This window comes from Ursus arctos, unplaced genomic scaffold (genome assembly GCF_023065955.2).
Source record: "Ursus arctos isolate Adak ecotype North America unplaced genomic scaffold, UrsArc2.0 scaffold_1, whole genome shotgun sequence".
NCBI classification, from domain to species: domain Eukaryota; kingdom Metazoa; phylum Chordata; class Mammalia; order Carnivora; family Ursidae; genus Ursus; species Ursus arctos.
This window is the reverse complement of record NW_026622763.1, coordinates 50,490,023-50,507,873: the sequence shown is the minus strand read 5'-3', so window position 1 is coordinate 50,507,873 and position 17,851 is coordinate 50,490,023. Positions and strand designations below refer to the sequence as shown.

Here is a 17,851-nt window from a genome sequence, read left to right as displayed (position 1 = left end):
TTTCCTGGGATTGTTGCGCAAGCTGGTTTGCAGCATGTTTGGCCCCTCGGTAGTTACCGAGAAGGTAAAGTTAATTCTCTTGGAATGGGAGACATGCTGTGATCTATCACCGAGCCACACTCACGATACATACATATACATATAGAGAGAGGTATATATAACTGTACATATATACTGTGTTCCTAATGGGCAACTTTTTAAAAAGAACATGATTTCCTACTAACTATAACAAGCTTAAGTAAGGTTTAAACAGTATTCTTCGGGATATTATATTTCCCCTCGATGAAATAGCCTATGTGTTTTAGCCATTTAGAGAGGTTGGTCTAGAGTGCCAGAAGGAGAGGGAACTCCCACGAACTCATGTTCTGGGGAGGGCACTTACAGATCCTGGCCCAGTCTTTCTATCTCCTCAATGAGGAAGTCAATATCAGACTGCGTAGCGGCTGGGTTCGAGATGACCATCCGGAAAAAGTTGGCCTTGTCCCCCTGAGGCTGGTAGCCAACCATGGTCGTGCCAGACTCCATCATCAGCGCTTTGATTTTGGGGGCCACCTTGTGATGGAAAACACAAAACAAAACTCAAGACCAACATTAACACCACTCTCTTTTGAACAATGCAACCCATTTCTTAGTTGAGGAAAAGAGCCTCTTGCTTTTTACTGTCTGTATCTATACTGGCATAAAGGCAAATGTTTTATATCCGAGTTTCTTCAGTGGCTTATATCCAATGACTGAGTCTACCCAATCATAAATTTCCTCAGAAACTATTGTGTGACTGAATTTTGAAAGTCAGTCGTAGAACCATGATAAAACAAAAAACAAAAACAAAAAACTCTTATGGGCTGCAACACAAATTAAGACTTCTGAATAATCCAGAGCCCAGGATCTTGCCTGGCACATACACTACACTCAATGAATATTTGTTAGATGAATGCAATATTATATAAATTCAATACTAATACCAACAACTACAAATAATAAACTGGATATAGAAACTAACAACTAGAATGAATCAGCATTAGAGTGGACTTGAACTTAGTAAAAGACATTTTAAGAGACACAGTTTAATATGGAAGTTTCTAGGAATATGTATATCATTCCTCTGCCCCGCATATAGCAACACCAACCTAAGACAGGGATGCGTCCTTCAGCAGCTCCCCCCAAATGTGAATCCCAGCAAAGGGACAGTCCAGATTCAAAAAGAATATAACAAGATGGCACCCCAGCACCCCAAGTCTTTATTTTTTATGTCACCCTCATTAGAAGGACACATTAAAGTGTGGATGTTCTGACTGTTAGAGAAATTGCAGAGGGTTAGATGAGATAAGGAAAGATTCCATACCCTGTGTAGTTTTTCCCGTCGTTCAGGGCTATCCGGAATGCCCCTGAGGCTTTGTGGAATATACCAGAAACAAACGTTTGTATGTTCAGGCTGCAGAGATTTTCACAAAAAAACACATCAGAAAATTATGAGAACTTGAAAGAAAGCTATTCCCAAACCCCTGTGTACCCTTGGTGGAAGGCTCTCAGACCAAAAAAAAAAAAAAAAAAAAAAAAAAAAAAAAAAAATTCTTTTTTATGAGGGTTTCAAGTCCATCTTGAAGGCAATGTTACTTCTCTACTAGGAAGAACAATCCTGGTTTATCCAGTCATATCTGGCAAGAGAGCTGCTTCCTGTGACCAACTTTCTAGATGACCAAAGTTACCCTTTTATTTTTTAAAAGATTTTATTTATTTATCTATCTTAGAGAGAGAGTGTGTATGCGCGAGTGGGATGGGGCAGAAGGGGAGGAAGAAGGACAAGCAGGCTGCGCTGAGCACAGAGCCACATGCAGGGCTCCCCCTCACAACCCTGAGACCATGACCCGATCTCACGACCACAAGACCATGGCCTGAGCCGAAATCAAGAGTTGGCACCCAACTGACTGAGCCATTCAGGATTTCAAAGTTACCACCTTTAAACATTGAAATATTAAAAAATTATTACATTTGGGCAGGTTTTCAGAAGAGTATTATCCATCTTGCCGTTTTGTAGGGCCTCATATAGAGCAGATACCTGGCACAGCTCATTTGGGTATCGAATATGTTATGAGTTTCTCATACTGATACTGAATCTTCTCTTGATGACTCAGGATTATTATAATGAACATTAATATCATGTCTAAACCATAAGACAGGTCTCACGGAGATGCCTGGAACTGTTAAGTGTCCCTGCTCTAAAACCTATCCTTTTCGAGTTCTTCTGTATTCTTGGCATAACTTTTCAATATCCTTCCTCGCTGCTGTTTGCCATCCCCTGCCTGCCTCTAGCTGGCTTGAGATATCACATTGCTCTAAACTGCTAGAATGTTCAAAATAGTGTCAATATTCCAAGTGCGGTCCCATAGGTGAAATGCATGAACACTGTGTCATTAAGTTGAACTGCTCAGGAGTTTTTCTTCCTCATTTGGTGACTCTCCACACATTCCTAATAGTTGAGGTTGCCTGATAAATAGACTAAGTTGAACGTAGGTGGTGTTACACTATGCTGGTTTATGAGTGGGTTTTCTTTTATTGAACGCTGGCTCCTCCTCTAACTTTCTTTATCCAACTGTGAACTCTGTTAGGGCAGAGACAGTACCTGTTTTGCTCACTACTCTATAACCCAGCTCATGGCATGGGATCTGGCACACAGCACGCATTCAGTCAATACTAGTATGACAAGTACCTTACTGTATGCGATGTGGATATGAACTCAAGGGCAGAAACAAAAAAAAATTTTTAAGAGAGAGTGGGGGTGGGGGAGGGGGAAGGGCAGAGGGAGAGGGAGAGAGAGAGAGAGAATCTTAAGCAGGCTCCATGCCCCACACATGAGCCCAATACGGGGCTCAAACTCACAATCCTGAGATCATGACCTGAGCTGAAATCAAGAGTAGGATGCTCAACCAACAGAGCCACCAAGTGCCCCAGAGCAGAAACAACTTTATCTTGCTCTCCTCATAATGAAGCTATGTAAAGTAGAACTTCATTTTAAAACCAGTCTTGAGAGACAAGAATATACCTGTCTTATAAACTTCTTGGAACTGAGAACTACTTTATCCTGGAGGTTCAACACAATAATAAGACATACCCAGGAAAGACAATGGATTCCAACAGGCAAGTAAAGGCCTCTGGTCTGCAAAGGGTTGGTCAAGAGCTGTACCATCTTAGCAAAGGCAAAGGCCAAAAGTCATCCCAATGATATCAAAAGAGAAGGTCACCGACACAGAGGGAATTAAATGAAGAGTACATAAGAATAAAAATTCAGATGCAGCTTCTGGCAGTGTGGGAAAACATGGCTCGAGAGCATCCCTCATTAGCTTTTCTGGAAATGTTATGCATCTAGTCTAAGATGACAACTCACCTCACCATCAAAAACCATCTCAAATTCTTCTCTGTTTTTAATCTTGGCATAGAGGTATTCAGCCAGTTCCAAGCATTTGTTGATCTGATTTTCAAATCCCACTGTGCCCTGGTGTAGAAAAAGAAAAGTCATGTTGGTTGGTGATGTGTTGCATTTTCCTGTGATGAGCATTTGAGAAAGCTATGCTGACCTTGTCTACTGGGAACACACGTAAGAGTATTCTTGGAGATGGTTAGGAAGAGCCACCTAATTAAATGAGTACAGTTTCTTCCCAGCACTGCAAACAATAAAATGAAGCATGTCTACTCTCTTTGGAAGGTACTCTAGTCTCTGGGCAGTTAGTTCCAATAGGGCTTTTAGTTTCCTTCTAGTGACTCACAGCCTGGACCTGAAGCCTATTGTTGGTTTGCTTTAGGACAGAGCTGCTCAAGGTGTGGCTGTCCACAAACTGTAACTGGCGCATACAAATGTGAGAACAGAAATCGAGATTAAGCAGCAAGAAATTTTAAGAGCATTTTGACAGAGTAATTTTATGTCTACTGACTCTAGTTTTAAAAATTGATGTTTAAACTTTATATAGTTTTTATTTCATTTTTCTAGCAATTCATCATCATTTATTGTATTGGTCTATGATAGGTTAAAAAAAACCCAGCTGGTTCTTCACAGAGTTTGTGAAATACTACTTTAGAACCCACTTTCCCCAGCTGTAGCCCTAGCCAACCATGCCTCCATACTCCCTGGCAAGCTACCTTGCACATAACATGGAATCACTCCTTTTTGGTGCCAGGCAGGCAGGCAGGTGGTCTCAGTACATGCCCTAAAATTGGAACAGCTCTAGCTATTGACAAACTGGTTGAGCACAAGTTTCAAAAGCCAGCGTGGCTGATTAATAACAGCAGCAAGGGGGTTGTTGAGTGGGTTGGTGTTAACAAGGCGAGCAGATGCACAAGGCTGGCTTGTGGATTGTTAGTGGGCCTGGGAAGAGTCCAACACAGGCAAAGCATTAGCCTCCCCAAGTAGTCACTGCTGAGTGTGATACCTTGACCCGTCCACTTTCTTTCTTTTTTTTCTTTTTAAAGATTTTATTTATTTGTCAGACACACACACACACACGCGCGCGCGCGCGCGCGCATGCACGCGCACCCATGCAGAGAGAGCATCCATGCACGCACGCATGCACACAAGCGGGGGGGGGGCAGGCAGAGGGAGAAGCAGGCTCCCCACTGAGCAAGGAGCCTGATGCAGGACCCCAGGATCATGACCTGAGCTGAAGGCAGTTGCTCAACCAACTGAACCAGCCAGGCGTCCCTTGGCCAGTCCACTTTCCACTTGAGAAAGAAGCCCGTACTGGGATCCCACCTCAGCAACGAATTCACTATAAGCCGAATTCCCCGTAGATGGTTCAAGAGGTTATTGTTAGGCAAAATGAAGACACAAATTACTGATGTAGGCCACGTGGTCATTATATTTCTAAATGATAGGGCTCTTTCTCTTGTTGTAATTCATGGCTGTTTATATGCTTAAAATACCTATGATTACTTTGTGGTAGAAATCAGACTATTTCTATATTGAGACAAAATGACTTAATGAGGAAAAAAACTAATAATCCATCAAATCCTTCCTACAGAAAAACATTTGACTAGATGTTTTGCTGGAAAACTTTGTTGTTTTGGTATTAGTAGACACAATCTTTAAATGTAGACGTCATTAAAATTAAGTTATAATAGGTAAGTAAGAACAACGGTTGCAATATAAAGCTGTGAAATCAAAATTACCTTAGTTGATTGCATACTTTTGAAACAAATAGTTGAAATGGCGATCATCTCCCTCACCCATATTTAGGGGGAGATTTCTATAGTTTGCTTCTTTTTCTAGACACAGAAATGCAACCCGAAAGGTTGAATGCAGACGCAGCATGCCTTAGTCTAGCAGTAGGATTTCTCGGGATAAAGTATGCAGTATTCCAGAATAGCATATAAAGTACAAATAATGGGAAAGCCATTAGTTAAATAGAACTAAAAACTATCACATACATTCCATGATTCAAGGCCTCATAAAGAAGTTCAGGGTTCTGCATAGAATAATGCAGTAATTTTCTCTCTCTTTCTCTACATCTGCACTAAATAACTTCAGCATTCCTAAAGGATTATGGAGAAAGTCCTTATCTTGGCAAAATTTTTAGTTGTTATAAGAGAAAGTTACAAGAAAACTTCATGTTAACTCAAATTGAGGAGACTGAATGGAAGGAGGGAGATTTTGACATAAGGGATAAAGTGATCTCATTTGCAAACAAAGAAAATACAGTTAACTCAATTATCTAGATATTGATTACACACATGTTAAATTATCTGTGATATATCTTTGCCTCTCGTTTGCCAGCCAGCCTGTGCAAATTGCATTTCTGCTCTATTTCCTGAATTCTCTCCTTCGTACCTTTGCTTTCCACATCAGCCAGAACTTGAAAATGTCCACGTGGCGGCCACACTGGATTGCCTTGTCCCCAGTGTCATAGGAGACATCATACTGCTTGTCTGGCTGGAAAAGGTACCCGGCACACATCTGGTTGCATCCCTGGAGTATACCCTATCAGGAAAATCAAGACAAGTTTGCATCTGTAGTCATAGGTCAGAGATGTGAATGGCTTTGAAACAGGGCTGGTGGGAAGGAGAGACTTGGGATCACATGCAACCTTTCTTCTAATGTCTTTATAAGGCTTTCCATTTGTTCTGATGGCTTTCTTGAAAACCAGCTTTGGAAAAACCTTTGCCCCTTTCTCTCTGTCACTAATTAGAAAATGATTTTTTGTCTCAGACGCTTACAAGAAGGGACCCACTGCCCGCTCTAGGGGGCATTAAGAAATGTGTGTGGGTGTTTTGGGTTGTTTCCAAGACTGGGAAATGCTATGGTGTTCAGTGGACCCGGGCTGCAGATATAAACTCCCTGCAGTGGGTAGAACAGTGTCATGTGGTGAAGAATGTTCCTCCCCCAAAGTGCTGCCCCCCAAGTCTTCTAGTCTTTTCCAGGGATCTCCTATAATGTTAACAGACACTCTGTTAGGAAAGTAGTAAAGAGCTTGGGCAGGTTCTGGCTCCTACAAGCTGGAGACAGATCTTTGGAATGCCTCAGTATACATATATTTTACTGAAGCAACAGTGCTCTTGAGGGCAGGGTCCTATTAGTAGACGCTTAAAGAACTAACTTATTTCCAAAAGCTTTTTAGTCAACATTCCTTGTTGTCCTAAGTCGTTGTTCTGCCTAATTTACTTCAGCTCTTGGGACCACGAACTCATGCTAAGAACTTGTAGTATGTTCCAGGGAGCACTTTTTGTATCCAGTTGGTGGCTCACCCAACGGCTCTCACTTTTGCTAGTACCAACAGGAAGGAATGCGCAGTGAAATAAGGCCCTATAGTTTCCGTCAGGGACAGGACCCCAAGCGCTGAACAACAGGCAGGGAGGGCAGTAGAGAGCAAGAGCCAAGAGGAGGCTCGAGCTGGCGGAAGGCTAAGAGACAAGGGCAGGAAAGAACAGCAATGGTAGTTTCAATGGGGCTGTCAATCTGTGTGTTTATCAAGTACAGTAAAAATAATAATAATAATAATGAAACCAAAACAGAACGAAAACATGCTTTTCTCTTCTTGTGCCTCGTAAAGCACATTCAGGCTGCCAGCTCATCTTTGCGGGCAGTACAGACCTTTTCCTTGACGAGAATGGCAGAGCACTGCAACAGCACACCCATCATCTTGTGAGGGTTCCAGGTGACTGAGTTGGCCCTGAAAGAAGCACATGATATGCTCTGAGGAGAAGGTGCAGGAGTCAGCAAGAGGCAACTGTCCTCTTGAGGAAAACACCACCCGTTGCAACTGGAGTCGGTATGCGTTTTCGATGCCTGGTCCCCCAGACAGGCTACTCAAACAGTAAACAAATATTCTGCAGGCAGTCTGAGGTCCTACGTCGCAGACTGCCTCTTCCAAATAACTGTTGTTAATAGTAGCTAACATTTGTGAAGAATGTTCATTATGTGTCCTGTTGTTCTGAGAGCTTCGCAGGCATTCTGTCAGTACGGTATGGTGGTTAAGAACTCAGGCTTTAGAGCCGGACTGTCTAAGTCTGAATCCTGGCTCTGACATTTGTGAGTTTGGGCAAGTAACCTAACTCCTCTGTTCCTCAGTTTTCCCATTGGTTAAATGGGGAGAATAGTGTCTCCCTCCCAAAAGTTAATAAAGGATAAATGACTGGATACATACAAGACGCTAATAACCATTCCTGGAATATCTAATTCTCACAACAACCCTATGATGTAGGGACTCTCATCCCCTCTTTTACGTGCAGAAACTGAGGCATGAAGGGGTTAAATGCATCACCCAAAGTCAAACAGTGGGGCAGTGCTGGAGCCGAGACTGAAGTCCAGGACGTCGGACGGCAGAGCCCGTGCTCATAACTCTTCCACGAGCCTGCCTCCCTCTAGGCCAGACCCCGGCTTCCCTCTGCTTTCCTGTTCTTAGTTATAAAATGCGCTGGCAATGCTGACCTACCCGCTTAGGAGGTAGTGTGAAGAGTGACACCTAAAAGCAAGGATCGTTTGGATAACTCTAGATTTTGACTCCTTAGCAGCATTATTTTAGTGCCAAATGAACATGACGTTGCCAGCGTAGGCTGCAATGATGGCCGAACAAGCATGGTTTCCTAGCAACCACATCGGTTGTTCAGACTTGAGAAAAGGGTTAAGGAGCACACTGGCTAAGCCATTACAGAGACAACTGAGTCGAGCGCATGATGACTGAAATGGGGGTAACTTGCTTCAGTGGTTTTCAGACTCGTTCCCAATGGCCTGGCCCACAGCTGGGCTCTGCACTTTCATACCTGTGAAGGATGTTTTCCCCAGACACGCCAACGGGCCCTGAATTATACTGCCTCTGTGCTCCCTAGAGCTAAATCCTTGCTGGGAATGTTTAACCTCTTCATCTTGCTGAGGTCCTTTAGATGGAAAACAATTTAGTGTCTAGGTGACTATAGGGTGAGTACTGTGTTTCAAGGAGAAGTAAGGCCTGAAGTACTTCTCCCCTTTGCACATAGTACAATAACCTTTGTGAAAGAGACCTGTGAAGAATTCTTTAAAAAGGTGACTAAATGTTATCACAGTGAAAGTCATCAGTGTCGAGCCATATTTAAAAGGGAGTGGGTTTAATCAATTTTCTCATAGCTATCATTCACTGAGTCATTAAGAAATTTTATTTGGTTCTCATAAACTGTCTTAATGGTTTTTTGAATGTCTTAGAGGTCTGAAGTAAATGATTCTTTGCTGTTCCCAATGTAAAGTAACAAGACATGATATGGATTCAATTTCTTTTAGGAGACATATATGCTTTAAAATCTTAGAAAAATCTGTGCAGAATGTTTCAGGTTCTCCTGGATGCAAAGACAGAAAATGGAAATCGCCTGAGAAATCTAAAGTACAGTTGGACTGACTCATCTACATTTAGTATATTATCCTCCAAGTCATAGGGTCATATAATTATGCTTCGAAGAGTCAGTCCCACTCTCATGGACACTGGCCTTTCAAAACTGAACCGGAAGGAAAGAGGCACAGTAGAGGTAACTGAAACTCAAGCCAGAGCCCCTGCTGTGAGAGAAGCCGCTGGTGTGTTCTCCCTGCTCCCTATGCACCTCTCCCCTCAGTCTGCTCCCACCTCTCTCTACTTTGCTCCAGCCGCACCGGCCTCTTTGATGGTCCTCCAACTTGCCAAGAACAGTCTTACCTCAGGGCTTTCATACTTGCCCTTCCCCTGGCTGGAATACTCTTTTATGTATCCTTGTTTCCTGTCTCGTTCTATCCCCGTATCTGCTGAAATGTCACATCCCCAGGAAGGCCTCTGACTACCCCATCTCAAATGGCGTGCCTTTGTCCTCACTGTTTCCTAACCCTGCTTTATTTTTCTCTACTGTGGGATAGACTAAACGCCTCCTTGTTTAGGAACATCTAGCTTGCTGGACAGTAAGCTTCAGGAAGGTAAATCTCCTGGTTGATAATACCTTCTAGATACTGCCTTATTTTTCCTATGTGTACCAGATACACATTTTTTAGAAAAGTGCCCAAATGGCTGGACTGAAGGCAGGTAACTAAGGACTCACATCCGTGCCTGCCTGGCTCATGATAGGTGCTCAGAAAATATTTGCTGAATGAATACATGAGTCGAGGTGAGCTCATTTGGGATCAATACATTGGAGTCAGGTTAAAATCATATTTGTCTTAGGGCTCGATTCTCTCTGATCAGAAGCTTCTGTTTCTGACATGAATTGTCCCAGGTTAGCAAGTGAACACAAGAAATGGTCCTGATTCTAGCTGGCGGGGTAGGGGCCTGGTTCTCCTAGGTCAAGATGGGGGTGTCCTGGCAGCAGTGAGTGACTTGGGAAAAGCCCAGATGGGTTTGGATGCCTCATTGCTCCTCTGGGAAGTTGTCTTTGCCTCTTCAGCCACTGTAGATGCCAGGAGAGGGGACTGCCATTTGCAGTGGGTGCAAGGTCCAAACACGCCAAAGGCTTTGGCCGCCATCCAAGTAAACTCAGTGATTGAGAAGAACAGGGAACAAAGAGGGGGGCTTCGGTTTGGGAGCTTGTGCAGAAATGGTTCTGATACTGGGCCGGAAAAGGTACAAAGTAGTACTGGTTAGGGAAAAAAAAATCCTATTATCTTAGAACTACCCACTGAACTTAAATGGTGAGCAAGAAAATAAATTAGTTAGCTCAACCGATCAACTGAGTTAGATCAACTAAATTAGTTAGAAGTCCCCCATTCTCAGCAGTAAATTTAATGAGAGAGAAGAGTGTACTGAATCCGTGCCCCTTTCTGTGTCCTTGGCGAATCTCCTTTAGCCTCTAGATCCCTGCACTGCTCACTTTCTCTTCTCTACTAGCTGGTCACCTAGCAATCACGTCTGTCACTGTGCTTACCACATTGTGTTGTCACTGCTTACCTGTTTGTCTCTCTTCCTAAATTGTGAACTCACTGAGGACTCGTTTAGCTGGGAATCATCTTTGATCTCCCAGTGCCTAGCATGCAATAATTGCTCAATAAATGCCTACCGAACTAACACGGACTTAGTCCGACGGAAGGAAGACCCTGGGAATCAGGGTGGGGAACATCGGCGGACGCGGGGCACGGCGTATTTGATGGCCTGGGTGAAAGGCGGCCCTGAGCTCAGGCCCTTACCTTTCTATGCCACTGAGTTTGTGGCGGTGCTTCCTGGACATGAGCAGCCCGCCGCCCCAGGCAGCCTGTGAGGACAGAGACAGGAGAGGGAGGAGGAGCGGCGACGGTTAAGAATCGCACACCAATCACTCCACACCTCTAGTAAAATATGAGAGAGAACGTAAATGGTGAAAACCATGAGGAACCCACACTGATTGTCCAACCAGTAGCAGCTGTAATTATTTATCATTTGTCACTTCTTCAAAAGTTCCTCCAGGTTAACCTCAGAGGGGCTGTGCGAATGATACAGGCAAATGGGGTCTGAGTCCATGGTGCCAAGACCCAAAGGCCCGGAGTACTGTGGAAAGCCAGGGACGCTCAGGGAGCCCCACCATGGCTCTGGAAGTGACTCAAAGGACTGGAGCCTGCCATCCGATTCTCCCTAGGGGAGAATTCTAAGGGCTCCTGAAAAAACCAGCAGGTCTGCCAGGCTTGGGGGTCCCACAACAGCAAGACATTTTTGTGGGGACCCCGATGCATATTTACTGAACAGCTTGGGACAGCACATGACACAAGAACAGCCGTTGTTGGTCATGTGCTCAATAGTCTGGCAGAAACTGTCCAGTTGTGAGAAGTTCTATCCATAAGAGAATGGAGAGAGAAAAAGGAAAAAATATACCCAGTCTCACATGTGGAAAATGTAGCTTTTATGTTCCTGGGAAAATTTGGGACTAAATCTCTTAGTTGATAACATCTTCCTTATACGGCCTTATTTTTCCTACATGTACCAGATACAGGGCTTTTTTTTGAAAAGCGTCACAGATGGCTGGACTGAAGGCAGGCAGCTGAGTGTCCAGATTCATGGCTACTTTCTATACATTGTAGCTTATATTTTTTTCCTTCCAAAACCAGTGATATTCCACTCTGTAGCCATTTGTCTAGACAAAAGCTTCCTGGAAAGGTGAGGGGAACGGTATTCTCACAAGGACCGCAGAAGACAGTGGTGGGCCAGTGAGAAGCCGGATGAGTCCTAGAAGATTACAGACCTGTAGTATGTACCCGTCACGAATGGCCAGCTGGAGGCCACAGGAGGGCTGAGCTGATGTGACGTGGAGAGAGGGCTGGCTGGGGCACGGGGAGAAGCTTGCGGCACATCGTAAAGCAGAGCTGTTCCCCCCGCCCCGCAAACGGACTGGCCCCTCTGTGAGTTCTAGCACTTACGTCGACATGAAGCCATAGGTTATATTTCTCACATATATCTGCAATCTCCTGGATTGGATCAAAAGCTCCATACACCGTCGTGCCCGCAGTTGCATTGACATAGAGGGGAACGAATCCCTACGAGGGAGGAGAGACAGGCTGATTAGTGTTTCCACCCCTCTCCTTTCCACATGAAGTAGAAGAACTGCGGTAGCCTTTCTTTCTAGCAGAGATCAGCTGAGCTGATGTGCTGTCAGATATGATATCTGGGAGAATTCTTTGTTGGTCCATGTACTCATTCATTCAACAAATAGTTTTTGAGTGACACGTATGTGTCAGGTCCTGTTGCAGAGCCGTGGAGGAATTCGGCAGTGAGCACAACAGATGGAGATTTCTGTCCTCGTGGAGTTAACATTCTAGTGGGGAGTGACAGACAACAAACAAAATTAAAGGAGCAAAATGCACAGTATGTTCGCTAGTGATAGGTTCTATGGCAAAGAGGAAAGAAGGAAAGAGTAATAGTAAGTGTTTGCAGTGATGGGCAGGTAGTGCCGAACATCTTCTGGGTATTATACATTTCAGAAGCCGTATTGCTCCAAGTGTATTGATGTAATAATTATGCTCAAGCATTGTTTGCTTATTTAAAACACAGAGGAAGCTGAAAAATTCATGAATAGTGGGCACAGTAAAATTTTGACGTGAACAAGAAATACATGAGTTAAGCGGAATAATGGGGCTAGGACAGGCTTGGGGGACTCTCGGAGTCCCGGGTTCTTTTCAAGCTCAGCTCCACCCATGCCCCTTGCTCAGTCGTAGCAACATTTCCATCCATCTGCTCTACTGACCAGCAAACAGCCAGAGCTAGAAAATGAGCTACAAGGATGAAACCAAAACAACAAGCTGGTAAATGCCTGATAGCTACCTGGCGGTGCCTTGTGGATACATCTGTTCTGTGAGATTTTGTTTTTCCTTAATAGCATTTATTGAGGCTGGATTCACCACGTCCATGGGCCATCTGCCACGGCATGGAAGCACTCTGCTAACCAGAAGCCTAAGCTAAAATGGTATCTGTTACAATGAGATTATACCTAACAAGTAGCAAGTAAAAAGCTCAATTGGGCTGTGTCTTCATGATACTTGGGTAGTGGATTTATTGAAGTACATCAAACTAATCACTTGGCATAATAGAGATAGGACAGGTGGCTTAATTAAGACTGAATTTCTCTTTTTCTTTTAAGAAAATGACACTGTATAGACACAGCTTTAAAGTGAAATCATCCTGTAATTGGAAATAAGCAAATATCTGAGATTATAATTTTAGAAACACAATAAAATTGTCTCTTATATTATCAAAGACTTTTATTGTCTAGGGCAGAAAGAAGATATTTTTAAAAATTTGTATCCGCTGGAGTTTAGGTGCACCACAGGGTACATACCTTTTGCTTGGCATCAAGAATTTTTGCCTCTAAATCAGCTGGAATTATCTTCCCCCTGTAATTATTAAAAAGGAAGAGAAATTAAAATGAAGAATCAATGAGATTGCACATGAAAAAAACTTCAGCGGCAGCAAAAAGTAATTTAATCGGATATTTTCAACAGACCATTAGCAGCTTGGCACACTGTACTGAGTCAGTGCTTAAGCACAATAAAACAAATTTAACAGATGAACACATTTAATACATCAAGAACCTAATATTCACTCTCCCCTGCCTACCTTTCATTGCACTTTATCAAAATCACATTGTCAGTTCCAAAGCCAAGTGCAGATCCAGCCTTCTTTATGGAATAGTGACTCTGCAGCAAACAGAGGATTGAGGTTGGAAATTAGACAGTCTCTTATAAAACACCATAATCCACAAGCAAGGGCACCCAACTCACGTGTTCTGAGGTGAAGAGGACCAGTTTGGGAACAGCCGCCATGCCCTTTGTCTTAACTTCGGGGAAGAACTTGTATCGAGCGGCCATGATGCTGTACATGTTGGAGATGGCTCCCCCTATAGCAAGTAGATACATTGGGAGGTATGAAGCTCCATCATTATTGTTTCTAATAACAAAGACTGAGCTGGTGTCTTAAGAGACAAGGGAGGCAGAAATGGGAGGAACAATATCCTGATAGGTTTTGCTGGCTTCCCTATTGCCACGGCTTCCCTCTGGTCCCTTTGCCTTAGGAATACGGGTAGTCATACTCATTACCAAAGCCATCTAGGCAGTTTGGCTGGAGGTGATTCATGTACTCCAATGCCCGTTCCACCTGAAGCCTAGACAGAAATATAAGAGGTGGCAGTGGCAGTGGCTGCAAAGAGACAGGTGAGTTACAACTTTCCTGCTTTCACTTTCTGCTCCATCTATTTACTGCACAAAGATGAATCTATTCTCTGAATCAGAAAGACAGAAAAAGAGAGAGTAATGGAGCCTACAGAAGGAAACAGTGACATTGCCGAGAAACTCTCCTCAAAGAATAGCTCAACTGAATTATTGAGTCATTTAGGAGAGCTCTAAGTTTATTAAAATAAAACTAAACTCGTGTTTACTTAAATAAAGATCACAAGGAGAATGGAGGTAACTATCTAGGTATGTCTGGCCAACACAAACCAATCGCTTTTGTATCAATTTCTTGGCAATTAAACAGGCAAATTCATGGCCAACTTGAATTGCCTGGACAACTGTAATTCTTATTTCTTCTCTTCCCCTTGTATACAATTATGCTGTCTCTGACACCATCCCACAGTGCTGCTTACCTCCAAGAATATCTGTCCTTGTTTTAAAGATTCTTACTGTATCTACATCAAACTAAAGATTCGAAGTAGATATACTATTTTGGCTGAAATTGATTAGTCAATTGATAATGTTGATTCACTGATCCTCAGATGAAGCAAATTGTTGTTGACAGACTAGAGTTGTTTAGCATGATTTGAACACAGCCTTTGTCAGTTTTCACAGGTGAGGCCCAGGCTCGGTTAGACAGTACACATAGAATGCAGCATTCTTGCTAGCCTTCACCCTCACAAAGATAGGGCAGGAGTATTGAAAAACAGTATATTTTAAGGTCATTATTCTTCCACAAACTCACTTTGTGTTTAGTGTTCTCAAGGATCCCAAGGATCTATACTACAAATCTTGAGGAGAGTCAGGGAAAGAGAAGAGAAACATACCAGGAGAAAATATCCCATCACCGTCTTTACTTGACCATCCAACTATCTCTCTCATCTTCTTAAGTGTTATTTGCTCCATGAGGACAAATACTGGTGCGATTTCATATGTAAACCTGAAAAGGTGGTGAGAAAAAAAAGTGAACATACAGAAGTCAATCCACTTGTCTGGGGAACACAGATGATTGGTTTAGTGTTTGTACTTGGGCTCTAAAAAAAGGTGTATTTGTTTCCTGGAAATTCAGTAAGTCACCAATCATATATCAGAAATATCAGAAACCAGCCTGGGTTACCTAGAGAGGTGGTGGAAGTGCCTGCTCTGTGCTTTCTCAACAACAAAATAGATTTTATCTGAATGGAATGTCTTAGATGTGGTCCACCCAGAGAAATAGAAGGAAAGAAAGTAACTTTCCTGGGTCTCCTTTACCTTTAAGATCTAAGATGATACAAATGTTAATTGAAAAATGGTATTCTAAGTTCTACATAAAATTAGTCTGCAACTGGCCGAAACCAACTGCCAGTTTCATACTTGTAGGATCTATAAAACCCAGAGCCAAAATCTATCTTTTAAAAACAATATAAACATCTGAAAGCTAACTGTGAATCTAATTGGAAATATTGACCCAGGTTTTAAAGATCTCAATATAATTACCTACATGGTTTTTCTACTGATAATCCCCAAGGACAGCTATGTTTCTGTAATTCTCTGAAGTCAATATCCGTCAAGAATAATTATAAGTGATGATTTTCTAATTACCAATTATAAATAATAAGATAGTCAACTGGCCTACACAGCTAACTGCAGGTTATCAGATATCCTGGTAGGCCAGTTTTGTCTTCTAACAAACTGATTCAGAAGTAGCAAGCCATACTCTTCTCAAAGCAGTTGAGAACAGAAGCACAGTCAAGTAGACTAGTCATTGAAACAAGATTGTGGTACCAAGGATAGGGTTTAAGAGAAATCAAAGAAGGTCCATCCATAGAAAATTAAGCCAGAAAACAAAAAGATATTTACTGACTCTGAGCCTCTTTGTCTTTCTGCTTGTTGCTTGGTCTTCTTAAGCATTAGAGCCTGTGGGCTCGGCTCAGACCATGCTTGCTGAAGAGAGATTCCTACATTGACTCAGCCAAGTGATATGGGGAGACTTTATCATTGATTAGGGTGTTTGGGCTGAACACCAATGCTGAGGACTAATGGGAATTCTTGCTGGCTTAATGATTTAGAAAAGCTCTTTGCAAGGATGAGATAACAATTGTACAATAAGACACAGGTGAAGCTACTAAGTTTTAATCATGGGGGAAGCAATCAAATTAATCACTTAGTGGTAAAAGAGGACAAAGAGATCCTGGAGGACCCTCAGGATATATCTGCTGGTAGAAGAATTTTGTTTCCAAAAAGAATATGTCCATTTTCCTTGGGAGGACCCTTGAAATTTAGGAGGAAGACCCTTGGAAATCATGTGTTCAGTTACCATCACCTCTGGAGGTCACAATCATGCTTTGGTTCTGCTCTGAGCCCCATCACCGTAGCAACCAACACTCCCTCATGTCTGATGGCCTGATAAAGGAAGAAGAAGAGAAGGATTCCTGGTTTAGCCTGTGCTGCTGAGTGTACCCAAGAGGCAAACTCATGATGTGCTTCCAACATTCTTGAACAAATGTGGTATCAATAGTGCCACTGATTTTTGGAAATGTGGGAATGGCAAAAATGTTTGCATGGTGGAGAGGTACTGGCGGCAGTGTGTGTGCTGGAATTTCACGATACCAAGTGAGAAGGCTCTCTGGGAAAAGGCAAAGAACAAATGGAATCACACGCCATAATATCAGAACCTTATCAAGGGTTAGATGAAATCTGAGTTGGAGTCAAGTCAGTGTTAGATGGCCAGCAGGAACCACATGCAGAAGGGAGAAGGAATGGCCTTGAAGGTCAGGGGGTTGGTCCACTTCATGATTTAAATTAATTTAGGTCCCAGGTTTGTATGAATTAGTGATGCTACCTAAGGACCAGGAACATGGCCATTACTCTCAGTATTAGGAGGAAGAGTCTCCAGAGTTTGATCATGAGACCATTTGATCTCATCTGTTTCAGTTTCCTTATTTGAACCAGGTACCCAGTTCCTAAACCTTCTTCCAGTTTTGTTCAATAAATACATATTGAGTGATTATTCCCTGCCAGGTGGCATCTTATGTACTGAGGAGATGAAGATGGTACAGCACCATTCCCAACCCTGAGGAGGAAGCTTACTAGGATGAGTCCAGCATCTGCTTCTTGGTCTTGCTGCATCCTGCTTGACAGTCCCTGCTGGGGTCTGAAGGGCCAGTTATCCTACAGCTAACACCATGCTTCTCCTGATTCACGGCTTTAGTCCTGACATCCTCTTCTGGAAGCTGATAGATTGGTCCCTGGCTGTTGATCCTCAGCCAAGCCTGACAAATGGGCTAACACAGTGTTCCCTGTTTCTGACACCTCTCTGATCCTGCCTTCCCATCCTGGACCATGTTAACAACTGGGAGTCTGCCTATACCCAAAGCCTTAGAGAAGGCCTTGAAGTTCACCCTAGAACAGTGGTTCTTAACTGGGGTCAGGGAAACCTCTGGGGACCTTAGGAAAGCTATGGTCCCTCTCTCCGGGAAGAAGATGAGGATATGGACATCATTTTTGTATTATAGGAGATTCTCCTCTTGCAACCTGGACTCCAAGTTAGGTACCCTTTCCCTAAATGACAGGTAAAGTAAATAGAGCCAAGAGATCAAATGTCAAATATGGATTCAAAAGAAGCTGGTTAGATGCTAAAGTCAGAGTATAAGATGACATTTCAGAATCAAAGAAGCTAAAACTGCAAAAGGCTGTGGGGTGAAGTTAAGAACCTGGGATTGGAAACAGGATGGTGATGATCACGAGTGACGGTAAAGGAGAGTTCAGAGACTTCCT

General features: G+C 43.0%; 1 protein-coding gene across 2 annotated transcripts in view; it reads right to left on the bottom strand.

Moving 5' to 3' along the window:
* Positions 1 to 378: 378 nt before the first annotated feature.
* Positions 379 to 17,851, bottom strand: part of GAD1 (glutamate decarboxylase 1) — a 38,038-nt gene continuing 20,565 nt past the window's right edge. The window contains exons 6-16 of one of the 2 annotated variants that reach the window (XM_026492582.3): positions 14,923 to 15,035; positions 13,649 to 13,764; positions 13,485 to 13,564; positions 13,207 to 13,261; positions 11,792 to 11,908; positions 10,592 to 10,656; positions 7,076 to 7,154; positions 5,816 to 5,965; positions 3,383 to 3,490; positions 1,343 to 1,432; positions 379 to 552 (exon numbers count right to left, since the gene is read on the bottom strand). In XM_026492582.3, coding sequence (XP_026348367.2) covers positions 379 to 552; positions 1,343 to 1,432; positions 3,383 to 3,490; positions 5,816 to 5,965; positions 7,076 to 7,154; positions 10,592 to 10,656; positions 11,792 to 11,908; positions 13,207 to 13,261; positions 13,485 to 13,564; positions 13,649 to 13,764; positions 14,923 to 15,035 — 1,147 coding nt within the window. Of the gene's footprint in view, positions 553 to 1,342; positions 1,433 to 3,382; positions 3,491 to 5,815; positions 5,966 to 7,075; positions 7,155 to 10,591; positions 10,657 to 11,791; positions 11,909 to 13,206; positions 13,262 to 13,484; positions 13,565 to 13,648; positions 13,765 to 14,922; positions 15,036 to 16,440; positions 16,478 to 17,851 lie in introns of those variants that run through there. The other variant, XM_044381656.1, reaches the window with a different exon arrangement.